Source organism: Anser cygnoides, chromosome 1, assembly GCF_040182565.1.
Source record: "Anser cygnoides isolate HZ-2024a breed goose chromosome 1, Taihu_goose_T2T_genome, whole genome shotgun sequence".
Taxonomy (NCBI): Eukaryota; Metazoa; Chordata; class Aves; order Anseriformes; family Anatidae; genus Anser; species Anser cygnoides.
In genome coordinates this window covers 80,275,448-80,302,249 of record NC_089873.1, presented here as the reverse complement: position 1 = coordinate 80,302,249, position 26,802 = coordinate 80,275,448, and the positions used below count along the sequence as shown (strand labels likewise).

Here is a 26,802-nt window from a genome sequence, read left to right as displayed (position 1 = left end):
CTCCTGCAACAGCAGTACAAAAAGCAAAAACAAAAGAAAAGGAGGATCTGAGCTCCAAAATACAGACTCTCAATTCTTATTAATTCTCAAAGCAATAGTAATTTCCTATATCACTTTCTAAATGACATTTGACTTGATATTTGCTGAGAACTTTCACTAAGCTGTTCAAAGTTCTATAGTTTAAACAGCCCTGTTGCTACTTTTTGAAAGGGACTTATTTTCCAATCTTATATTCATACTAAAGAAAAATATCTAAAATTAAGATGAAGGCTTTCTTACCATTGAGAAAAAGCATATTTTCTAACATTTTCTTGATGTTGATATTGAAGAAAATTCTGTGTTTAAGAGGAAATGTCCTTTACAATGTCATTGTCAAAAAACAAAAGGCCAGTTACAAGAACAAAGCAATATAGCTATAATTATTTCAAGATTGAAGATTTTAAGAATGATTGAAAATAAAAGACTGTGCATGGCTATTGTAAAGAACGTAGTGAATCTTGCAAATTTCACAACAATATGAAGGAGCTTTACACCTTACTATATGAATAAAATTACCACTGTGTCTGTTTTTTAACTGAGTCACTTTTATCTGCTTGCAGTGTAAGCACGTTACAGTATACGTATCTATAAAAGAAACTCAGTTTTTCCTCCATCTTCCTCCCTTGAAACATACTTTTCCCCAGCTTTAATTGTAATACACAATTCATAAAGTAATATATTGGAAGAGAACTATTTCCATACAAAACCATAAAACCTCATATCCAAATCTAACTAGTTATGAGCAGTCCCACTAGTTTCAAGGTGCTGATTCTCTGATCCAATTCCAATTAGTCACACAAAGAAGTCCAAAAAGAACACAGTTTCTGTACCAATGGTACAGAGCACAGAGAGCAAAACACCTCTTCAAAACAGTGAGTGTGCTGTGCAGGTAAAAATCAAGAGATATCCAGCAGGCAAATAACCCATACCTTTCCTGAGGCTCCTCTTTAACATTTGCCTGAAGGGCATACAGTTGGCATATCACAGCCCTTCTGCTGATGCATGCTCCTGCCTGAAAAGGATTGATTTGTAGGGTTCCATGGGAAGCATGACAGCAGAGGTTAGAAACAAAATGCAGGCTCCATTCCTCCCACTGCTCCTGCATTTTTTCTTGAGTTGAAAGACCAAGGAGCAAATCCTAGTGCCTACAGAGGACCTACACAGACATGAAGGTACTGAGTGAGCTGGTGGACGTGCTCGCAAAGCCACTTTCCAACATTTATCAGCAGTCCTGGCTATCAGGAAGGTCCAAGACAACTCTCACCTAGCAAATGTGATACCTATCTACAAGAAGGGCCAGAAGGAGGATTCGGGAAACTACAGGCCTGTCAGTCTGACCTCAGTTCCAGGGAAGCTCATAGAGCAGATTATCTTGAGTGTCATGCAGCACTTACAGGACAATCAGGTGATCACGTCCAGTCAATATGGGTTTATCAAAGGCAAGCCCTCCCTGACAAACTTGATCTCCTTCTCGGACAAGGTGATGCACTCAGTGGACAAAGGAAAGGCTGTGGATTTGCTCTACCTAGACTTCAGTAAGGCTTCTGACACCATTTCCCATGGCATTCTCCTAAAGAAGCTGGCCTCTCAAGGCTTGGATGGGTGTACGCCTGTTGTACGAGGACAGGCTAAGAGAACTGGGCCTGTTTAGCCTAAAAAGTGAAGACTGAGGGGAGACCTCATCAATGTGTACAAATATCTGAGGGAAGGGTGTCAAGACGATGGAGCCAGTCTCTTTTCAGTTGTGCCCAGTGACAGGACAAGAGACAACAGGCACAAACTGAAACACAATCTCAGCCATTCGGTGATTCTGTGATTCTGTACACTATGTTGGGTTAAAAACTGGCCGGGTGGCCAGACCCAAAGAATTAAACTGAGTTGGAAGCCAGTCACTAGTGGTGTCCCTCAGGGCTCAGTGTTGGGGCCAATTCTCATCAACATCTTTATCAATGGTCTGGACAAGGAGATTGAGTGCACTGTCAGTGAGTTTGCAGATGACACTGAGTTAGGCAGGAACGTTGATCTGCTCGAGTGTAGGAAGGCTATACAGAAGGATCTCGATAGGCTGGACTGATGGGCCGAGGCCAACTGTAAGAAGTTCAACAAGGCCAAGTGCTGGGTCCTGCACTAAGGGCACAACAACCCCAAGCAGTGCTATGGGTTGATGGAAGAATGGCTGGAAGGCTGCCCATCAGAAAGGGACCTGGGGGTATTGATCAATATCTGGCTGAATATGAGCCAGCTCAGGTGGCCAAGAAGGCCAACAGCATCCTGGCTTGTATCAGAAATAGTTTGGCCTGCAGGACTAGGGAAGTGACTGTCCGTCTGTACTTGGCTCTGGTGAGGCTGCACCTCAAATACCATGTTCAGTTTTGGGCCCCTCACTACAAGAAGGACATCGAGGTACTGGAGCATGTCCAGAGAAGGGCAACAAAGGTGGTAAAGGCTCTAGAAAACAAGTCTTATGATGAGCAGCTGAGGGAGCTGGGCTTGTTTAGCCTAGAGAAAAGGAGGCTCAGGAGAGACCTTATCACTCTTCCCAATTACTTTAAAGGAGGCTATAGCAAGGTGGGGATCAGTCTCTTCTCCCAAGCAGCAAGTGATAAGATAAGGGGAAATGGCCTCAAAGATGCACCAGGGGAGGTTTAAGTTGGATATTAGAAGAAATTTCTTTACTGAAAGGGTTGTGAGGCATTGGAACAGGCTACCCAGGAAAGTAGTTGAGTCACCATCCCTGGAAGTCTTCAAGAAATGTGTAATGTAGAACTTAGTAACATGGTTTAGTGGTGAACATTAGTACTAGTTTAAAGGTTGAACTAGATGATCTTAGAGGTCTTTTCCAACCTGAATGATTCTATGATTCTACATGGGCTACCTATTTGTGAGGCATCAGGTACAGTTTGCCAGACACTGCACTGGTCTTTATGCCACATGCAAAGGGAAGATGTTGGTCTGTACAATAGGTTTGTTATTGCACTACAAAGCCTGACTTCATATAAAAAAGATCCATTAAGCAAACAATTATTTTATATATATTTTAGAAATATATTAAGTGTTCCATAGAAAAATGCAGTTCCAGTGGCTCACCAGGTATTGCAGTCGTTAGTCACTGTTTCTCCCCTGGCATATTCTCTTCCATTGTGAAAACACGGGCACCTCTCAGGAGCAACACACTTGTTCTCATGTCGCACCTAAGCAAAACACACAGTTCATCAGCATGCAGGCCTGACGGTATGTGCCAGTACTCAGAAGAAAAAACACAAGAAAAGATGGATAAAGGAAAGGATCAACAAAATGGTTCAAGACTATCTGAGTTAAGAAATATATGGTATTGCTAATATTTTTTTTGCCATTAACAAAAGTAGAGCTACGGATACATAAATCACAGGCTTGTTTCAAGAGCCTAACACCAGCTGGGGAAATAGATTATGATCATGATGAAAAAGACCAATTTGACCAAAACCATGATTTGGTGAAAATAAAATAGGCTAACCTGAATACAGAGACCAAGTAAATACCACATGCTTCTCACACAAAACTAACTGAAGGGTGGCCTACCAGAAAAGCAGTCAGATGCATGGCTCAGCTGAGAGAGAAACAGAGAGGAGAAGATGAAAAGCAGTGGTGCCAAATAGGTCTAAATTCAAGTAAAGATTCTGTTGTCACAGACACTCCCACACCCCCCCCAAAAAAATAAAAAAATAAAAAAAGCTCTCTGTCAATTTGCCTCTGAAATATGCAGTAGTCACTCAATTTCTTTCAAATGCCTACTTACTATCCACAAGACCAGGAAGACCAGGTAAGTATCAGTCCATTATAGACATTATTCCACCTTCATAGGCTCTGTCACTGAGAAAGAGCTATAAAACCTTCTTTTTCAGTTTTGCCCTACTAAGCTTAGTTTCCTTTTGTATAAAAACAATTTGTCCCACTTACAACAAACAAAACATAATGGTTTTATACCTCTCTCTCTCCATCTATCTTTCTCTCTCTCAACTCCCTTTCTATTTTGAAGGTACTCAGTTTTAGAGAATATAACAAAATTAAGGCTGGCTATACTGTTTTTAACTTGAGCATGGTTCTGCAAAGCCAGTGATAGGTTTGGCTCTTACTTCATGGAACAGTAAAATGGAGAGCACTTCCCCTCCTTCTCATTCAAAAGTCACAAGATATCACCTTCCCACTTTAAATTCTTTCTTTAAAATCACTAAAATTGTTCCTTTTTTACCATTAAATACAGGCCAATGAGATCAATGTAGTCAGAATGCCAGGTTAATAACGTAGAATAGCTCTGTCTTTTCCTATGGGGGCTTAGAAGTGCCACAGGGAACTACTAACAAAAGGATTTCACAACCAGTGACCATTCATTCATATGCAGTTCTGTGGCTTATGGGGAGCTATGTTATGCCAAATAAACTCATGTCAGTAGAATCAAGATGGAAACAAATATATGATTTTTTCGATGACAGAGCTGGAGCTCTACCTTGGACTTTATCTCCACAAAGGACAGGGAGAAAACAGGCCAGAGAATAACGTGTTTCATAGGGCATTTAATCCTTCCTTCCTGGTGGCATTCAGGAAAATGTAATGCATGACATCACTCATGGCTACATTTCTGAATTTTTCCACACTGTTCAGCAGCACTGTTCACAATAGACTTGAGCGCTAGCCTCTGGAAACAGAACCTGGGATTATACTTGCAGTTAGTAAAAGGAAGATTAGGACCTCTCCTACTTGCTACCTCACACATCTACATGAAGCTCACCACAGCCTATCCTAAACTGATACACTGAACAGAATGATATTTGCTTTTCCATCACAAACATATGGCCACACTGAAGTTACAGTGCAAAAACTGTTAATTTGTTCACAAAGAGGTAAGACTACGTTTTCTAAACAGTGCAGAGTGAGTAGGTTGGATTTAAAAAGCCGGACATCAATGCCCGGGGTGGAATTTGACCATTTATGTTTGCCGCAAAACTTAATGAATGAAGATTTTGTTAATGACAACACACAACCTACTGGTCATATTGACACAACATCCATATCTGGCAACTCAGTGCCATGCTGGATTACATGCGTGTTGAGCGCGGTACCACGCAGTCAGTACTTACTAGGCCAGTTGCATTATTCACAAACAGCTGGATTTTCTGTAGAATTATCTCAATTCATTAATAGATAGCATTTAATACAGGAGTTCAAACATTTCTGAGTGCCCGAGGTGACAGGGAACACAAGTAGCAAACACAAGAAAAAATATGGGATTGTAATTAGTAGAGCTACTGTTCACACCACCTGACAATGATGCTCCTGACAGTGCATCCATGGGATTTCAAATGGTTGACTAGCTGATGAAGCTACCCACTTAGCTGGAGACCCAATAGAAATGTCCACCATTTCCTTGCCCTAACTGTCTTTCTAATTGTTAATCCTTGACAGATCTTGAAAAAGAAAGATAATACAGATTGCTCAATCAAATTAAAATTCTTCTTCCCTAAACTCTGCCTTGCTGAGGCTGAATATGAGTCTCTTTTAGACAATACAATTTCAATGAGTATTTTCACTCTGTTCCTCCAAATAAGCCTGATAACTTCAGCAGAGAGTCATCCAAAGGTACGAAGGAGTAAAGGATTATGTAAAGGTCGTGGGTCAGATTAGAACCGAATAGCTGATAGATTTTAACTGAAAGAGCTCGTCACCAACCCTGTGCAGACAAAAACAAGTCAAAAACATGTTAGTATAGACCACTCAAAACATGGGGTTTGGGATTTGAATTTTCTTTCTTATGTTTCCTGTCTGCTTCTCATGTTTGTTTTATGAAGCATTATCCTTGGGCAGATGCACATACAAGAAAGCTGCTACCACCTCCCCTTTAAGATTGTCATGTCGTCATACTGGACAAGCCTAAGCTGAAAAATATACAAGACAGCAAGTAGGAAAATCAAAATAATCAAAATACTCTAGTAAGTTTCTGTAAAAACAGTTTGGAAGAAAAAAAAAAACTTCCAAGTTTGTTTAGTTTTATTCTTTTTTTTTTTCAACTAACATATCATAGGTAGAAATACTGTTATTTCAGCAATCATAATACAATAGATTTTTTCATTTAAATTTTAAACATTAATTTTGCTTTAGTTGTTGGAAATTGAAAATTTTTCATTTTCCAGCTTTGGAGTGTCTAGATTTTGTGCTTTCAGAATGTTCTGCGCCTCTTTTTTCCCAGAAAGGTGGTTAACACTCCATTTCTATATTTATTAATATTTTCCAATGGGAAAAACCCAGAGTGCAGTAAACTAATCTGTGAAAGCATATTTTTCCTCACACTTCTGCACATATGTTATGATTTATCTTTTCTGCTCTGCAAAAGACTGACAAGTATGGAGAATTTCTCACCCTCCAGACAATCAAAGACAGAAAAAAAGAATTACTTTTCATGACATATTGAACATTTTTATTTTCAAGAAATCAAAATGATGTAAAAGTTCCAGTCAGGATGAACTGGAAAACTTCTTTTTCAACTGGAACAAAAATCAATTGAAAGAAATTAATTTTCTTATGCATTTTCCAATTGGAGAAATAATAGATTGATTGATTGGCAATTTCTAACCCAGCAAATTTTTCATTTAAAATCTAGCCAACTCGAGCATCTCGTTCATGAACAATCCTTGATTATATTTTTTAAATTATTTTTCAGATATGTAATTCAAAATTGAAAGCCAATTTGTGCATAAAGATTTTAGGCTATAGATTGCTTTAAGACAGATAACTTAACAGATCTGTAAATACCTCTATATATGTAGGGATAACATTACACTCAATTACATATTAGCTGCTACGTATAATTGCAAATCATACTGGAAAATTATTTATGTAAACTAGCTAGTTTTGATTGTGTTTACTGTTTTATAGAAGGAAGATTGATTCCTTGGCTAATGAATTAGTGAAGATCATTCATGATTTTCATATGCTATTGTACAGCAGAAAAAAAAAAAAAATTGTAAAATGGCACAGATATTTCCAGGGTGGTAATGTATGCAAATATTCATTCCCATAAACGTTCACTAGTCTGGTGTTGCTCACAGACATTCCTATAAATGTACTTCATGTTTGTGAGTGCTTGTAAATTAAACAGGATTACAGAATACCAACAAGGGAGATTGACTGGTAAAGAAATAGTAATACCTTTTCCTGGTCCCTTTATTTCTCAGCTCTACTGGTGCAAGTCTGGAAAACACAGACTTCATGACTTTGCAGTGCTTTTCCTCAGTACAGGTACAGAGAGGGACAATAGCAAGGAGAAGGTGGTCAGCTGGTCACCACCCTAAGTCCTTTCATCTTTGGCAACTGCTAACAGAGAGCACAAAGGCTCCCTGCAGAATGAAAAGAAAAAAAAAAAAAAAAAAAAACCACAAACAAACAACAACATAAAAGAACAACAGGAAAATGCACTAAACCATTAGGTACCTATTGGTGATGAAGAGGAAACAAGCTGGCATGTCCCATACAAGCACCCTTCAAGAGTCTAAAGCACGGCAAAGTGCAACCACATTTCATTAGAAAGCACCAATTTTGATTTCTTTGATTTTACCTTTGCATTGCTATGGTTACAGTAAAGTACTCTATATGCTAGTAACTTTTTTATTTTTATTTCCTGCCAGACAGGAATCAAGTGAGAAGATATTACAGACTGAGTTTATTGGAAGATTGAACCATACTGTCATCTAGTGGACAAAAGAGCTTATTTTACTAGTTGTGTGTTTTTGTTTTTGTTTTTTTATCTTGTTTTGTTTTTTAAAATTGGCCAACTCTTCTATCAAAAGCCTGACAAACCACCGTGTTGAATTCAGTGGCACGTCACACCACTCCAGAAGCAACTGGAGTTTCTCATTCCAAAATATCAGGGACTGTTTTGCCTAGCAATAATTTTTTGTAACAATTGTTTGAATAATAGTTCCAACCTACCGAAAAGAAATATGAAATGATGTAACAAAGAGGATGATGAATTACTAGGAAGTTGATTTCTTTTTTCTATTGAGTAGTTACCATAATTCGTTTTACATGAATATTTATAAAGTGTACTATTACCAAACCCTGGAACTGAAACCAAATCCCAAAGCCCTTCACCAAATAAAAGAGGTAATTCTGACTTTTATGTGCAGAGAAAGACCCATTTATACTGGAGCTTATTCCCAAACTTCTGAAAATTTACTTATCACACCATTTTGAGTTATCTTCTATATTTTCTAGTTCAGATCTACAAGACACTTCACAAGCTTGAGTTTTTGTCTGAAGCTGACATCTTATTCTGGAGTAGTATCTATTTACATAAATGTGTGTTTATCAGCAAAACAAATGTGTTAGGAATATCCAAAAAATACATGAACATTAATGCTAGAAATTATGAGAATTCTGGGGGTTTGTTTCTAGTAAGACAATGGAAGGAATTCTGAGGGAGAAAAACACCTTCTACAGAAGAGGAATAAAAGCAAACCTTTATAAAAATATACTATCACATAAGGTTAAAATTCCATTTAAAAAACAATTAATTACTGCATAAAGTCATTTCATGAGACTTGAAGCCTAAATATAAACATGCGTCTCAGCTCTAGAAGTAATAACCCATACCTTCATTTGCAAACAGTAATATTCAGTACATATTAATCTGAACCTGAACTCTGAGCAGGTATAAGAGAGCAGAAAATAAATAAATAAATAAATAAATAAATAAAGCAATTTCTAGGCTGTCTGGGTTGCAGCATTCGAAAACCTCTTGTTTTACTGCATACACCTCTGAGTCAAAAAACTGTACCAGCATGTCTCCAAGTACCACAAGTAGTAAACAACTGTAGAATATTTTAGCCCTCAAACAAAATAAAGATGGAACCTCAATTCTCTTTTTCTAGTATCTACCAGATATTTTCATCTGCATTTCATGCATCAAGCATCACAAACTTCTTTCCAATAGTTTTCCTGGGCAGATGACTCAAAATTGCCCTTTACTTAAAGAGTGTACCGTATGTTCCACCTCTATCCTATTTCATGTTACTCTCGGGACTGCACCCAATTCCCAACCCAAAGCGACATCCTAGACACAACTCTTTGCTTGTCCAGACAGTGTTGTACTGCTCTGAACAGTGATTATTTTTCTGTTGCTCACAGAGAAACAGCAGCAATCTGCTTTCTGTTTTACTCTGTCTGCTTTTTATCAGGGCTCTATATTGATATTGAGTTTGCAGTCACTGGCTTAACAAATAACCGTTTGCTCAATTTGAAGATGACTAAAACAATGATTAAATTTAAGGGTTACAGGGGGACATAGCCCTGGATTCCAGAAAGCATCTTTCCAGTGGAAAGAGCATGTTCAGCACACTATCTGCAATTCCAAGACACCCTCTGGCATCATCCTAGCAAGTTCCATGTCTGTAGTGGGTTTACGTGGCAAGGTTTTGGTAGCAGGGAGCCATAGGGGTGTCTTCTGTAAGAAGAATCTAGAAGAACCCATGTTAGGTAAGGACCCCACTGCTGACCAGAGCCGAGCCAATAAGCAATGTTGTTTGCACCTCTGTAAGAGCATATTTAAGAAGGGGGAAAAAAAACGCTGTGCCACACAGCAGCTGGGAGAGTGAGAGGAGTGAGAAACAGCCTTGCAGGCGCCAAGGTCAGTGAAGAAGGAGGGGGAGAGGTGCTCCAGGCGCCAGAGCAGAAGTCCCCTGAGGCCTGTGGTGAGGACCATGGTGAAGCAGGCTGTCCCCCTGCAGCCCATGGAGTACCATGGTGGAGCAGGCAAACCTGCAGTGATGGAGGCTGCGGCCTGTGGAAGACCCCTGCCGGAGCAGATTCCGGGATGGAGCTGCAGCCTGCGGAGAGGAGACCACGCAGGAGCAAGTGACCTGGCAGGAGCTGCTGCCCGTGGGGGACCCAGGTTGGAGCAGTTTGCTCCTGAGGGATGGACCCCGTGGTACGGACCCATATCTGGAGCAGTTCTTGAAGAGCTGCTGCCTGTGGCAAGCCCACACCGGATCAGTTCAGTAAGGACTGCATTCCGTGGGAGGGACCCCGCAGCACAGGGGACGAGAGTGACTGAGAAGGAGCAGCAGAGAAGAAGCGCCATAGACTGACCATAATCCCTGTTCCCCCCGTTCCTCTGCGCCGCTCGGGGGGAGGAGGTGGAAGAGGGTGATGGGGGGGAAGGCGCTTTTGGTTTCTTTCCTTTGTTTCTCGCTTCTTTAGCTTGTTAGTAAAAGGTAATAAATCTTACTGTCTCCCTGTGCTGAGTCTGTTTTGCCCATCACAATAATGACTGTGCAATCTCCTCGTCCTTATCTCAACCCTTGAGCCCTTTTCATCGTATTTTCTCCCCATTCCTCTTTGAGGAGGGGGAATGAGAGAGCGGTTGTGGTGGAGATCAGCCGCCCACCCGAGTAAAACCACCATAATGTCCCACCTTCCCTCTCATGGGGAGCTCTCAGTTTGGTAAAATGCAAAGGAAGGCAGCAGAACAGGCAGAGACTTGACAAGGAGACACTGAGAAGGGTTTGGCTGGATGTGGAGTGGGTAATTTGGGTTTGGATGTCTGTGTACTTCTCTCTCTCCGACTAGGGATGTTCAGCAAGACTGAGGAAGCATTTGGGAGGACAGATGAAGGAAAAATAAATTTGTCTTAAAGAAAAAAAAAACACGTGTTTTTTGTCTATTTCATTATCAGTTATTACAAGCTAAACTTCATCTTCTATGTAGGTATACTAGTTAGAAGGAGTGAGCACCTGTCCTAATACATATGTTTTAAGCCAGCCATAAACCACAGAGTCACTGTGGAATGCTTCATAACCACATAATTCCAATCTACAAGAACACTGTTGATAGGAAATAATGGAGGAAAGAAAAACAAGGTCTGCTTCCATTTGGCGCAGTTAAGCCTGCTTACCATCCCTTTTGGACATAGGCATCCAGATATGCAGCCATGGCTGATGCACTCCAAGTCATAGTTCTGGCAAGTCTTGGCACACTCCAGCCCTTCAGCTCTTGGGTTGTTTGCAGGACAGATAAATGTTTCCATAGGTGATCTGCATGTCAAGCTCCTTTTTACTTTTAGAAATAAATTTACAAAAATTGCTATTAGAACTCAAGTATTATTAGCAAGTATTATTCTAAAGGATGGATCAACACTGGTGTTAGAAAACTAAGTTTGAGTATACAATAGGGCAATACCACTACACTAATATTCATGACAATGTAAAGGTAACAGACCCCTTTTCTGGGGTGACCTCAGTTAGGCTAGCACAAAAGTATGTATTCTAACAGAGAAGCAAAAAGATCTGCAGTAGGGTAAATACCATTCTATTGAAATAAACAGTTGGACTCCAGATTGCACTAGAGATCCAGTCTCAGACCCTGCTCTCTCGTCACAATCCCATAAACTCTATCCAGGTAGCAGTGATGAACCAGAGAAAATCACAGACCACTGGTGCTTTCCAACACAGTGCCTAGCTCAGCAAGGCAGTTTTCAGTCTCTGGGAGGTTTTAAGGTGAGATGCCTCGAAGCCGGAAGACACACTCGGTGCATGGCAACAGTCTAACCTTCAGGCCACAAAAAAGCTTTGTCTGCACTGGAAAGGAGACCTTGCTAGTCAGAAGCAAGAGGTATAAATCTGGCTAGCTAGTGATGTCATAAAATCCTCAAACAGCAACTGGGGGCCTCAGATCACCAAAGAACCCCTTAACCTCTACAGCTGCCAAGAAACGGTGGTTGGCTAAATATAATTTTGAGAGGTGGGACAAAATGAGCCCTGCATAATCCCATATAAACATTTTGTTTCTCTCTGTAACAACAACAAAAAAAAAAATAATAACAACAACAACAAAGTAATAAGAAGACTCACAACAGCACCAGCACTACAATCTCTGATTCTTCTTCCCTACCCTGAATTACCAAGAGACCAAAGAGGAAAAAGAAATGCAACAATAAATAATAATAACAAAAATTAATGCATACTAACTTCTGGCAGATGGCCTCTCATCAGCGAAAACATCTGGCAGGAAGGCACCAGGAGCTTTGTTTGTACTGCAGTGCATTAAACCGTTTTCACAATAGCTAAGAAAAACAAACAGATTTATATTTAACAAAGTGACATTTAGCTTTCACTCATGCTGTTGTTTTCAGACAGGCCTGCAAGGAACCAGTGAGAGCACAAAAATTACACCTCTCATCTAACTGATCTGTTGCTCTCCATCCACTGCATTTACCAGTGTTAAAGGCCAAACTTCCTTAAGATAATCACAGTGAAGTACTAGTGTGGTAACCCAGCATAATGCTAGTCCCCATCCTGCTGAATCTCATGCATCTGCACAGGCATGAAACTGAGCAAGACAATAGTCAGGTCCACTGCAGAGAGAGGTAAGGGACCACTCAGTGCCTGCAACATATGACTTCTGTGGTAGTAGAGAAAAGGAGAAGACACTGTTCCCAAATCTGGGCTTATTGGGAGCCACCCAGCAATTACATTACTACTCTCAGTGTACCGCTACTCAATTTAACAATTAGAAATGCTTTTTAATATTTATCTCTTTGGTAGAGGTAATTAGGTTTTAATATTTAAGAAATATATTGTAGTACATTAAAGTGTCATTTTAAAAGCCTACAAAGTAGCTATGGTCAGTAATTAAACTCCATTTTGAACTGTCAGGAACTGTTCATGGAACAGGGCTTAATATCCTGTTTTCTGACTAAGGTGGCTTTTGAAATAATATGGATAGGGTTGAAACAGCAAAACTTATTTAGTTTGTCAGAGGCAAAATCTTGTTCACTTTCAATCTAGTTTCAGTGGCGGTAAAGGAACTAAGGAACAAAATCAGTTAGACTATCCAAAAATTTCTGAGTCACAACACGTAGGGATAAGTTACGAACACTGCACTTACCACATGGTGTAATGATCTGAAAAGACATCCTCTGGTTGGAAGATCTCACCATCATAGTAACAAGAGCACTGGAACTTTGGTACACATTCCTTGCTCTCATCCAGGTAGTGCCCAGGGGGGCAGTAGCAGCCTTCCATGCAGAATTCATCACAGTCCTCATCTGGGTAGGACAGAGATCTGCAGGTCTGGTTGCATGGCGTCCCACATTGCCGGTAAATTTGGCCTTCTGGACAGGTCATTGCTGTTGAAAGATGTGCACACCAAGGAAATCGGAATTTGATCTAAAGCCAGCTAAAGGAAAAGCTGACTAACCCAGACTGTAAAGCTGTGGATTTAAAATGTATTTACTCAATTTATTCACCAATTGAGGCCTGTATTACAGTGGTTTTCTTTAACTCTGTAATAATAGTGAAGCCTACGGCATTGCTTATGTAAACGAGCAAAACTTTACAAAGTGCAGTTGCCGATAAATGTTGAGACAACTGCAACCCCTGCAATGGAATTCCAACCACAAAATTTCATCCAGAATGAAAAACACAGGCTCTGTCCAATTTTTGTCATTATTTGCATCTACAAGTCAGGAGCACGACAAGAATGTCATGTGCACATTCACACTTCTCTTCCTTTTCAATATAGTCAGGGACAATTTGGTCAAAATAATTAGAAATGTATGTCTCTGCCTTTGTACTACAATAGTCTAAAGCCTCACAACCCAGCTCTCGGGGGGTTGTGGAAACAGGTGCAAATAGCAAAGTCACTTAGTGATTGTGTAGCCAAACCTTGGAAACTAATGGTTTTTGATGATGAATTCATTTTTATGGAGACCTCATTATGGCTTTGGAGGCATACTGGATTCTTTGTTTATAAAGGTTTAACTCAATTCTACAGCACTAATTTTGAGGAAAGCCCCTCTGCATACACCAGCATCAGCACTAGGTGGCAGCTATGACAACACATTTCAAAAGATGAGAAAACAAGTTAGTATTACCATGGGCTTTCACAAGCCTCCTATTAACCAGGATTTACAAAACCTGTCGTGTTTGTAGTAACCTTCCAAAGCAAATAGCCAGGGTCATAAGGTTATGAGGTAGGATGTTCAGTGGAGTGAGGAAAGCAGCTGCAAACAAAAGTAGGCACATTTGTATTGTGCAAAAACCAACATCGAGGTTTCAAACCAAGGCAGCTCTTCCTCCTGTCATCCCTGTAGAATGATACAATAATCCCTGCCCCCCTGTTTTGTGATCACAAATCCCCAGGAACTGTAGCAGCAATGGCAGTAAAAGAAAAATTATAGCAAGGCTAAAACCCTGCAACCTTACACAGCTGCTAGCATAGCTGAACCAACACTGAAGATCACAAAGCAAGATTAACATGCTATCAAATGTCTAATGTTTACATTCACAAAATTCTTCTGAAATGAAGAATTACTTCTATTTACTGAAGAGAGGCGTGGTTGCACCAACATCTCTTCCCAACTTCTATTGAGGTACCTGTAATCCAGACATGGGAGTGTAAACCCCTAACTTGAGGATCCAGGCAACAGGCATCCAAGGTGACTTGAAGCCTTCTTCAGAGCAGAGATCTCCCAGATTTGGGACTTGTGTCCAAACTATTTAACCTTCCTTTCACAACACAAAACCTAGAAATGCATATGTGCTTATCAACACAGTAGGCAGAGTAAATATCTCCTAACTCAGAAATAAATAGATGACAGGTTCACTCACAGTTATAGAAGTCTTTGGCAGCTATTCACTGAACAGCGCTTCTAACTTACATGAACACAGTCTCTGCAGTAAATCAAATACTGAATAGGCACAGCTCAGGGCTGAAGACCATTTAAAAAGTAACTTTCATTACTAAAGGCATGTGCAAGTTAGTGGTAAGGCTCCCTGCCTACAAGGACATGTTTACAGTGGATCCCTTTTTTAGCTAAAGCTTTGTAACTCATCTCACCTGCCCATGCACTTCCTAACACTTAAAACATCCTCTGGTTTTCTGGTTCAAATACCTAAGGCTACATTCACACTCCAAGTCCCAATACACTACTGCATCACCTCTCAGCAACATCTGTTTTTAACAGCAAAAGGGCAAGACAGCTGACCTGGGAGGGGCCTGCTGTCTGTACACTATGCAATAACACCATCACTGAAAAAAAAAGAAAGAAAAAAAAAAGAGAAAAAAAAAAGAGAAAAAAAAAAAGAGAAAAAAAAAAGAGAAAAAAAAAAAAAAAGATCCCCTTATTGCCAGGAAAATGAGAGGAAAAGGCGAGGTGCATCTAGTCATTCTACTGATGCCTGCTATAAAACTAAAACAGCTCAAAGCTGTGCTCTAAAGCTCAGCCTGTCCTGGGGATAAGATGCAAAATAGTGGGAAAGCATTAGAAAATTTGTTTGTGAGGTTGTTCATACAGCTTCTTGTGGACAGGCTTTCAACCCAGAGTGAAAGGAACGTAAGTCCTTACCAGTTTCTTGGGTAGTGCAAGAAGAAAACAGTCACACCTAGGTCAGAGGCTCTGCACAAAGACTCACCCTGGCAGACTTAACACAGTTGCACCAGCTGGTATGCTGAGCCCCACAATGCAATGCAGTCATTCTCAAATGCAGCTCAGATCCAGCACTCCTGGATCTACCAGACAAATCCTCTCCCAGAAGCCATGCAAACAAAATAAGCAACCAGCCTACCCCCACCAGATATGGAAAAATAGTGGGCTGAGCAACAGGTCCCTAAAACCTGAAGAAAGATCTAGGGAACTGTTTATTGCTTCTCCTTTGCCACCAAACACTATACACATACATATATATGTAGACACACATACATATACACACACACAAGAGGCATGCATGTGCATCAGCTTCACAGACCTTGACATTACGGCCTATCTGCTCCTTCCACGCACCACAAAGGGACTGGCTCTATTGGTTATTCACAGTAGGCTGCAAGGGCAGGAGTCAGCTCTTAATCAAACAAACTAAAATCATTTCAGAGACGTGGGAGATGAATGTGTTTGTTAGCTTGATAGGAAGCAGAAATTCTGTGCCCTGCTAATGACTTACCTCCCTGCCACTTCAAATCAAGCAAACCATTTCTGTCAAGTCATTCCCAAAAAACTGAATCTCAGTTGACCAATGTAGAAATGGAGCACGTGTTTAGTGCACCCCCATCAGCACAAATTATGCAACTTGCGCATTCACATCTCCAGCCCATTAAAAGAGGATATGTTCTCCTTCATGTGACAGGAGATTTCTGGAGCATCAGGATTATTTAATGGGGACTGATGGATCTGCAATCACGGAAATCGTCACTCTATGAGAGCATAAAGTGCTCTGTAATGCACAGAGAAGAGGAAGCAGCACTGCACTATTAAAGATTAATTGTGAAAATTGACTTGTTCAATTACAGAAAGAACGATGGTGCATTATCGCTGCTCTTTCTTTCAGCTTCCAGACCTGCACATTTTTAAAAGGATTTTTATTACATTACTGTTCCACTATCTGAACATTTACATAAATTAGGTAAAATATTATGAAACCATGCAGCAGTTTAATATAAACTGGTTTTGTTCTCATTCACAGTAAATACTATCCAGCCTGCAGAAGCTACAGCCACTGACCCTACAGGTACAGATCCTATCAAATGGAACACCAATGACCTTTTTCTCTATCTACCCCTCCCTCTCCCTCCTAATTTCTACACACTGTGTTTATAAATATTTTTCCCAGCCTCAGTTTGGGAAGAAGTATGAAACAGATCTGGAAAGCCTGCAAGCCTACGTGATTTTCACCAAAATTCTCAATTGTCTTCTTTCCTTAATAGAAAAGTTGCTCGGGAAAATGGAAAAACATCCATTTCACAAATATTTATGGAGAAAAGTGTGTATGTGTCCATCAAAATTCCATTGCAATGGATTTTTTTCCTACCATACTGACCTAACAGAAAGGCAAGCAATAAATAAAAAGTGTGTGCTCCTTCTGTTCCAGCTTCTTAGCAGTTTGGCTATTACTCTTGCACTGGACTGATCTATGCAAAAACATTTTGTTACCCCATTTCCTCAAATCTGCAATATGAATTTTTGTTTTATCCTCCTGCAACATCTCATCTTTTAGACTGCCAGCCTTTGAACCAGGGTTGCCTCTTACTACAGGTGGGATGCTGTACATGATCCTTATGGGAATTCAAAACTCAACTCTTGTTGATTCTCATAGGAGTTAAATGTCTACACAAAATGCCACAGCCAAAGCTGTTTGTTGTGCTCAGTGATACAATTCACAGGCAGATAATCAAATTTCAGGCTGTCATCTTGAACCAGCTTCCAAATCATATTAGAATTTACAGGGTGAAGAAGTAAAGGAGCTCAAGTGTGGTCAGCAAAATGATGTTCACCCACTAGATGAATGGTGTACATGAAAATAAGATCTGACGTAGATCTCAGACCTCTGCACTGATGGGTTGGTAATCAAACTCCTAGGGAGTTCTTCAAACACTGGGACAGGTGCCAGAGTGGTTGCAGGATCTCTGTTCTTGGACATATTCAAAATTAGCCTAGGCAAGGCCCTAAGCAACCTGCTGTAAATTAGCCCTGTTGTAAGCAGAAGACTGCTAGAGGTCCCTTCTGATAAAAACTGATCTATAATTTCTGTTATGTTCTATGACACCACCTGACTGAGTATCTGCCTTTCTGCTTCCTCCATACCCTCAACTTCTGCTATGGTCAGGAGTCACTGATGAGGTCAGGAGCCAGGGAAGCCCGAGCCTCAAAGGTACCAGAAAAGCAATCCATACATTACTACAAATCTCTTGGAGATTCCCACCCTGGAACGTGCAAAAGGTTTTCAGATGAGTAGCTGAAACTTAAATGCAGCTGAAAATGGAAATCCAGTCAAAATTCTGAGGCTTCTCAGATGACTGCTTCTCCCCCACTGCTGAACAGTTTTTGCGAACAGTTCTTGCATCATTGTTGGACTGAAGGAAAGATGTACTCTCTCAACAATTTCCATAAGAAATATTTGGCAAAGTGCAGAAATCATCTCATTCTAGATTTATCATTCAACATAACCAAGAAATTCCTCCAAGAAAAGGAAAGCAAGTAATTTTTAGGAGCATTTCACTTACGGCACAAGTTGGGCTCTCTCCACTGGACCAAAACATTTTTCCTAGCACAGGCTGTTGCATAATTAGCAATAGCAGAGCACAAACAATCCTTGCCATTGGAGCAAGAGCAAACATCAAAGCGGCAGTTCTTCACATAGGGAATGGGACTGACTTCACGGTGACAGGGTTCAAACACAGAAGACATCAGAACTGAGCAGGATTCCTCAGCATATTTGGCTAAATTGAAAAGAGAAAAATGATATGCATGCATTGAATCAATCAGTGGCTTTCAAGAAAATATAGAAGAGACACAATAAGCATTTTATTTTGCTTTTGAGGAAAAAAAGAAAAGAAAAACAAGAACAGAAAAATAAAATAGGATCAAATAGGCATAGATAGCATCATAGCTCATAGGTCATGAGCTCCACTAAAAGAATAATGTTTCACTAGTAAAACAAATCAAGGAAAAGCAATACTTTTATATTTTGTTACCACTATTTCTGGCACTGCAGTTCCTTTTACAGGCCTCCTTCTTTCTGCTGCTTTTTATATTTGTAAAATTAAACCTTCTAGGCTGCACTCCACCCGTGAATCAACAGTGCCTGATCTGGTCTATGGCCACAAAATTTGCTGTGTGCTTGCTCTTCCCAGAAATTGGAGCCTGTTGTAACACCTGGCACAAGAAAATTGCTCTTAGAATTGCTCCCAGTGTCCCAGCAGGACAGCCAAGCAGCACAGAGGAGAAGAGGAAAGCTGACTGTTGGGATGCAGTAAGAGCAGGAAGAAGGGATCAAGAAAAGTGTCTAAGGTGTAATGACACCTTAGGAGTGAAAAGGACGGGTGTTCTGTCCACCCAGAGGATAAAGAGTGCATTGCTATCAGTGGCACACATTTGTGTAGTGCCTGTAATGGTCTAGCTGGAACTGTAATTCAAACTGAATGGTAGCATGATCTCACATTACTGACTTCTGTTTTAAATTTTCACAAAACATTACATTTTCCACAGTAAGACTGCATTAATTGGTGTTGGTTTTGTTCTCCACCCCCCCCCCCCCTTTTTTTTCCTCTATTATATACAATGGAAGATCACAGGTTGTTGCACAATAGGACATGTTAATTTTGGATGGAGTTCAGTACCTAAATGAGGATTGAGATTGCAGGGGTCATTGTCTTGCTTTAACAAGTCTTGGCAGTCTGCATTGAGCTTCCAGGAGTTTCCAAAATCTTCCAGAAGAGTTTCCACCATGCCAGAAGGAGTAAGAAAATCATCCCCCTGATTACCATTGTAGTTTCCGCATAGCCCACACATTCTTTCAGTATACACTGGAGACAACTAAGGAACACAATGTTAGCCTGGTCATCTTCCAGAATAGGTCACCACTGTAGAGCAAAATTTTCTAAAGAATGAACCATACAGAGTTTAACAATCAAAGAATTTCTAAAATATATTCTAAAGCACTATAGACACAATTTCATTGTATTACATTTTTAAACTACTCACAAAAATGCTATTATTAGTAGCTGCAGGAAAATTTTTGCATGCTACAGTGATAACTTCAGATGGTAACTGAGGGTGAATAGGAGAAATAACGGCTTGCTTTTGTGCCTTAATCAGCAGTCTAGTGTAATCTTTCCCTCTTTTTCTCTTTCCATTCGGATAAATGAACAGGATGATGGCAGGGGAGTATGTGTGGCATTTTTTAATATAGTGAGATCACTGAATCATAGAATGGCTTGGGTTGGAAGGGATGTTGAAGATCATCTAGTTACAACCCCCCGACTGGGGCACCCACAACTTCTCTGGGCAACCTGCTCCAGTACCTCACCACCCTCTGAGTAAAGAATTTCCTCCTAATCTCTAATCTAAATCTTCCTTCTTTTACTTTAAAACCATTCCCCTATGAGTTGATTATATTACTAATGGAATAGTAGTTTGGGAAAAGATACAGCACCTGAAACCATTTCACGTTTTAAAAGAAAATTTTAAGATGAAGAATATTTAAACAGTTTTGTGACAAAACAGAAACAATGTTGGAGTTGTTTCCCTTAATGTTAAGAAATGTTATTAAAATAAGGAAGAGAGCACTATCCCAAAGCGACATTACCTCACATCAGAGCTTCCTCCCACCTAGAGAAATTTATCACACACTAAAAGAAACATTGCAAGAAACCCACAGAGCAACGTACTTTTTGCCCTGCCTTATTCTTAGTGCAAACCAAGAGACATCTGAAATGGGACCCTAAATTTAGAAATACACAGAAGAAAATCTTCCAAACATTATTATTCATAGGAAGGTGTCAATATCTTTTATTTCAGTAAGAATTGTCAGTTTATAGTAGAGGTAAAGATCTGATACATCACAAATATTGCCAACTTTCCCTGGAAGCTAACTCAGTGCTTTAATGCTACAGTAGCTCTCTGCATGCATTTTCTAGAGTGCTCTTAATCACACTGGCAAGAGTAACTAGTGAAACAGAAACCAAAAAAGCTAGAACAAAACATTTTTGAAGAAAATTCTTGTTCTGTATGATTAAAAAATAAAAATTAAAACATTCTCCAATATATAACCTAATACTAACCTCCCTTCAAACATAGAGGTCAGAGAATAAACACAGAGCATCAAAAGGAACAATCATGAATTCTTGGAAGATATTATCCTTATTGCTCCAATGGCCAAGGACAGTACTATTTCCATGTACTCCGTAGACACATAATGCTACATATAAATCCAAATTCTGACAAATTTTCAAAACACTGGTACTTAGATGAAAGCTTGAATCACAAGTATCAAGTGGTCACAGAAATGGGGGGGGGTGCTTCTTGAGGAACACACAACAGTTTTGGTGGTGGTGGTGGTGGTGGTGGTTTTTTTTTGCTTTTTGTTTGTTTGTTTTTTCTTTTTTTTTCTTTTTCTTTTTTTTTTTTTTTTGCCAGAAGACTGGCCGAGGTAATGGAACTGTATCACTTCCGTGAATTGTCAGAAACATTTGGCAACAGTCAGCCTACAAATACAGCACAAATTAACTCTCTAAAAGCAATTAAAAAGATGTTCAGTAACAAGGGAGGGAACTCAGAGAAGAACAGAATAAATGCAGGCAGTTGGAGAAACTTCCGCTGCTTTCAAAGCAAAAGGATCTGGAGCAGAAAATAAGATTTGTTTTACCTCTAAGGAAGAATTTGCTAGGCTATATGGGTCTCTGACCAGATCAATACAACAATAAAACCTACACATCTGCTTTCCAAACTTATTCCTGATCTTTCTTCCCTGCTGTCCTTTCAACTCTTGTGCACACTCCTGAATGAGCTTTGACAAACATTGTGCTTGCGCCAGATATGACATTTAAGACAAATTTCAGGACAGGCAAGGAGAAGGTAAAAGCCATACTATGGTTCTGAAATGGCAAACCTCATTGTTCGGTAAAAATATCATCTCTGGGAAAAACAGTTTTCTTCATTAAACTCCTCATTGAGCAAAACTGCCCCACACAGGGTTCAGCTGCAGAGCCCCATTTACAAGCCGGGCTCAGATACATAGGGCTTATGGTTAAGCACTCGTCCACACAAGAACGGCACGAGGATACAGGTCTGCAGCTGCCCTGCATCACGCGGGAACATGCCCTGGCTGGCTTAGTGCCGGTAGCCTGCAGGTCTTTACACCAGGAAGCAATGCTACAAGAGGACTCACACTTCTGAAGGATCAAGTACGCCCTCAGAGACAACATTTGCAGTCCCCAGGACCTACCAATCTAAAGAAACACAGTTGCTTGTACAAGCAGGAGGGTGATGGATGGCTTAGTCTAAGTTGTTTTTTATCTTCTTGGCAGATGCAAAGACCACTGCAGCTCACTGTGGCTATGTAACCTGACCTCCCGCATAACTCAGCCGGGACCTCGTTCTCTTTTATTTGAACTACAGTATCTCTTGGCATGGGGTTCCACAATTTAAGCATTCCAGTGATTCCAGAAGCCATTGGATCAGGGTCAGGTGTGTGTGTTGGCTTATCAGCTATCAGGAGAATATTCCACAGTAAACACCCTTATTCCCCTCCCTCACAGGATTTTCTGCACTGCAACTTATTCTGCAGCTTACAACAGACAAATATATATATTTGTATATAAATATATATATATATATACATAAAAGGTTGTTGCATGAAACTTTCTGTTACTGCAGCTAAACTGCTTCCTTTACAGTTCATTTATTTTAAAACTGGCTTGAGCATTCTACTGCTGTCTGCAGCACAGGCAAATCCTAATTGTTAATCAAGACTGACATTAAACATTCCTCATAGTAGAAGAAACATGCAACATATATTGTACTAGTTAATTGATCTTTCCTGGAAATTACAAATAACTGTGTCCCTGGAGACACATTCTTCCCTTATTTTAAGTCATATGAATCCATTGCTATAGAAAGGACAGTCAGAGCTAATGAAAACAAAAAAAAAATCAGTTTAGAGGATATCTGCTGAACTAAACATAAAACTATTCATGGTTAATAATGGCCATCATTGCACAAAAATGAGGGAAAAAAAAAAAAAAGCTACCACGCCGCTGTAGGATGAAAATGTTTGTTTCTGGAATACAAAAGGACATGTATATTGCTCTGGGGGTAGCAAAGGAGAATGGAATTTCTAACATGCAATAGAAAACAATTTCTCACTTCAGACAAGAAAATTCCTGTACATGTTTGGGTGGGACAAGAGGTGGTGAAAAGACAGAAATAAAGCAGACAGAAAGAAAGAGTGAAAGAATACCTTCACAAGGAGTTCACCATGGCCATCCCAGTCAATCTGCAAATCTTCCCCATAGGTAAGGTGAACCGAAGTCCTCATCGTGTGCTGGATCCGAAGGGCACCTTAAGGCAATCACAAAGTGTCAGCCAAGTCTAGATGCGTCATTTCATTCTATGGGACTGCTGTGGCCCTCTGAACAGGACAACAGGGTAGCTGCCACAAAGCAGGGCAACAGGGACACACAGGTCTGCCAAAGCAAGGAGCACAAACTATCACCCTTCAGGCTTCCCAAACTTTGTGCCTGCTCAGCAGATTACAATTGTGTGAACTTGTCCATAGGCTCTGCTTTACAGTACTCAGGAGCCCTACAATGTGCATTCTGAAAAAAATCAAGTATTAATTTTGACATTTTGCTAGATAACTGGTGGGATTTAAAACTTCTGTATATATATATATATTTTAAAAAAAAAGTAATAATTAAAAATAACAAAAAATAATAAATATACCAATAGCAGTTTTCAACATCACCCAAATCCAGACCAACTTAATTCTGCTGATTTTAGAAGTGCTGACCCAAAATGGGTCAGCTGGAGAAGCTGGAATGACAGAAATGACAGAACTTCTAGAACACGGAAATACAGAGGCAGCAAGTGAGAATTTGGTATGGAAAGCACATTTTGATTGAAATGTTCCAGAAAAGACTAACAAAGGGGACCCCTTCAGCGGCTGGCCAAAGTTATCCCACACAAACACACCTTGTAGCAAAGGAATCTGTATGTCTTGTCCATTCAGTGAAATTCCTCCTCCATGTTTCATTTTAATCAGGCTGTTGTCCATATCTTGGATTCGGACAGAAGCTGAGCGAGTGCATACAGCATCAGGATCATCTGCACACTACAGAGAAGTGAAAATGTGCTGTGAAACTCAATATTTTACTTTACTGATGACTTAGCCCCAGGCCCACAAAAGGCATTTCAACATCTAATTCAGGAGGTGTTAAGTGCCTCGATGGTTTTACAGACCTAGCTTCTGAAGCCCACAAACACCAGACTGGCAGCCTTTCCTCCATTATGCTGTTAACCACACACCAGGGAGCTTTCTGCACCTCCTGGCCTGGAAAGCAGTCTGCAGAAACTACACTGCAGCAGTGTCAGCAGGACGCTAGGGCAGCCTGCGCTGGTCTGGCTGCCGTAGGGGCAAGCAATCCACCGCAGAGCCCATCACCCTGGGAAAGAACCCTGCAGTTCACACTACCCAGGACTGATAGGGTGTTTATTTTACCAGTTGTGGGTTATGCAGATGAGGAACAAGGCCCCAGTTTTCCTCCCTGGTTTCGAAAGCAGTTTCAGTGGAAACACATTTTGCAAGTTTCCAAACACAGATGACTCAGAGCTGCATTATCAGAGCTTTCTGACGTAGGCTACAGACGTAGATGGTGTGTATATCCGTCACACCCCCATTCCTCTGAAGCCTGCAGCTCCTCTGTTGCTTGTGCCCTGTGCCTCTTTCCTCTCCTCCTGCAAGGCAGACCAATACTTCCCCTCGCTCCTATAAATCTCCTGACTCAGCCGCACCTCTCCCTGCCTGCAGATCCTCTGGTCCCACCCCTGTTCCTGATTCAGAACCCTTCCAGTCTCCAAGCTCGTTCACCTCTTCCCACGTACAACTGGTCGATCAGCTTAAAGACAAGCTTCACCTCTCTGTGACACCCCCTACAGTGTCTCCTTCCCTCCCCATTTTGGTCTGGCTCCCTTTCCAACCTGTCTCCATTCACTGACCATTGAGCTGCTTTTCTCGCTTTCTTCAGGGGAGGCAGTGGAGAAAGCCACGAGGTGCTGAGAGACCAGTGAGCAATAGGAGTGATCCAGCTGCTTAACCAAATGAAAAGTAACCCACGATGCTACTCTGCCACTGCACCCCACTCAGTGTCTGAGGAAATGCATTTTCCATAGGCACTGGTGAGCCACTAGCCTTCAGAGAGCTTAGTAAGGGGTGCACCCTCTCCTGTGTGCATTTGCTCAGCTGGCAGAGAGACAGCAGAAGCTCATTCTCCAAATCACATTATGAATTTGAATCTCCAGGTAGGCTCCTGAGAATGGCAGCAAAGCGCTTATTAACCAAGGAGAAAGACTGCATCTGTTATTTAAACTAATTATTTTATAGGAAAATTACTTCTGTTTGCCTGTGCATCTGCAACTCATATCATAATCCCACAGCCCTTCCCGCTTTCTCAAGAACATGCGCATGCACAGGCACAAGCCAAAGCTGCTGTTACCTGGACAGTCTCGATGATAACAGAAAAGGAATTTTCCACACAGTCTTTGGCAAATAAGTACTGGCAAATCCCACTGAAGGTGAAATACTTGTTGTCAAAGGTTTTGAAATGGGATTGGCCGGTGACAGAGCACTCCCCTGGAAAACACGTAAAGCAGTTAATCACCCCGGTGTGAGCTGTGAGCAAAATCCTGCCCCACCATGCCATGGAAGGGGAACAGCAGCTGGGTGGCTGCACAGAGACCATGTGCCCTGCAGGCCAGAGAGCATGGACAAGATGCTTATCTCACTGTTTATTCCTGTAAGTCATTACCAATAGCAACAACGGCGCCAACAAAAGCTGGGAAACATGGTATAAATCACACTCAAGAACTGAAATTCATGTCCACAGAAAAGCCTATCCAATGCTTCAAAAAGAAGCTTATGAGGACATCAGAGAAGGCCTTAGTTCCCTGCACTGAAGTGAATTTGATTCTTCTGTGGTATATACCTGTGTGGCCCTGAGAAATCAGCACAGCTTCTCAAGGTTTATTCCAGCTGGCTGATACACAAATCACACTAGTTTAAGTTAAGTAAATGGATGCTGATGGATGCTGATGGCACTAGCCAATTTTAAACAGCATTCCCTACTCCCTTTTATGTAGCAACCAAGTTTCCTGCTTTATAAAATGAGGAAGCTGAGGCACAGAGGGTGGAAGTGCTAATTTCCAAGATTGCTACAGCCCATTTGTGGCAGAGCTGAGAAGGGTACTCAGGATTCCCCAGCAGCACTGACAGCGTTGTGCTCTGGGCCACAGAGCCCCTTTACGCCTATGCAAGGACTTGCAACATCTTGGCTTAGTACACTTGAAAACCACTTTTACTTAGCCCAGAGTCACACATCTGCACCCACAGACATGATTGCAGAATGCAGGAGTTTTTACAGAGTTAAAGATCAGAATTTGCAGCAATACTTTTTGGACTCTCACTGCTGCCCTGCTCTTCTTCTGCAGAGGTACCTCATTTTCAGTATGTGTTACACAGTTGTGTCCTGGCAGACTGACAGCCATGTCTTTGTCAGTCTGCTTGTGCTTTTATAGCATTACAGTACGGTTTTATAAAGGCAACAGTGTCTGAAAGCTTCCTTCACAATGGCCTCCTTTAACACAGCCCCAAAATAAGTGTTGATTCCTTTGTTGGGCTGACTTGAATACCAGTAACTTCTTCTAACTTTAAAGTAAAAATACTTTATCAGAATGAAGAGCTGGAAGACAACCACAGATGGAGTTCTTCCACGGGCAGAATTTATGCAGATCATTATTCTCAACCATTATCTTAATTAACTAACTAAATAAAGTAAAATAAATAAAGCTAAAAATAAATCTATAGTTACAATAGCTAAATCTAAAGTCCTCACAGAATAATACAAAAGTCTGTCTTGCCCACACTTCTTCTACAAAAAGAAACTATTGAAACATTTCAACATCTTAACATTTTTGTAAGTTGTGGCTTTCCATTTTCAGGATTGCAGTATTCAGGACACACAGCTGGGATGTAGACCCCTGCTATGCTACAGCCTCTGCAAATACATTAGGAAGGTTACAACTTCAAAGAACCTGCAAACAAAGTCTTTCATATGAGCTTTACACATAGAGATGTTCCTACTGCAAACAAGGTGGGAAGAACCTCCTTGCCTAGAACAAAGTTCAGGTGCTGGGCCTGCATTGACAGTACTGACAAAGGATGGAGAAAGTTTAATGTTACAGTTTGGCAG

General features: G+C 40.7%; 1 protein-coding gene across 2 annotated transcripts in view; it reads right to left on the bottom strand.

Annotated features, from left to right (window-relative positions):
• Positions 1-26,802, bottom strand: part of VWF (von Willebrand factor) — a 148,000-nt gene that overhangs the window by 86,275 nt on the left and 34,923 nt on the right. For both annotated transcript variants that reach the window (XM_048046749.2, XM_013195995.3), the window contains exons 11-19: positions 25,051-25,187; positions 23,531-23,669; positions 22,797-22,897; positions 19,177-19,372; positions 18,061-18,276; positions 12,952-13,192; positions 12,033-12,127; positions 10,961-11,121; positions 3,127-3,230 (exon numbers count right to left, since the gene is read on the bottom strand). In XM_048046749.2, coding sequence (XP_047902706.1) covers positions 3,127-3,230; positions 10,961-11,121; positions 12,033-12,127; positions 12,952-13,192; positions 18,061-18,276; positions 19,177-19,372; positions 22,797-22,897; positions 23,531-23,669; positions 25,051-25,187 — 1,390 coding nt within the window. The remainder of the gene's footprint in view (positions 1-3,126; positions 3,231-10,960; positions 11,122-12,032; positions 12,128-12,951; positions 13,193-18,060; positions 18,277-19,176; positions 19,373-22,796; positions 22,898-23,530; positions 23,670-25,050; positions 25,188-26,802) is intronic.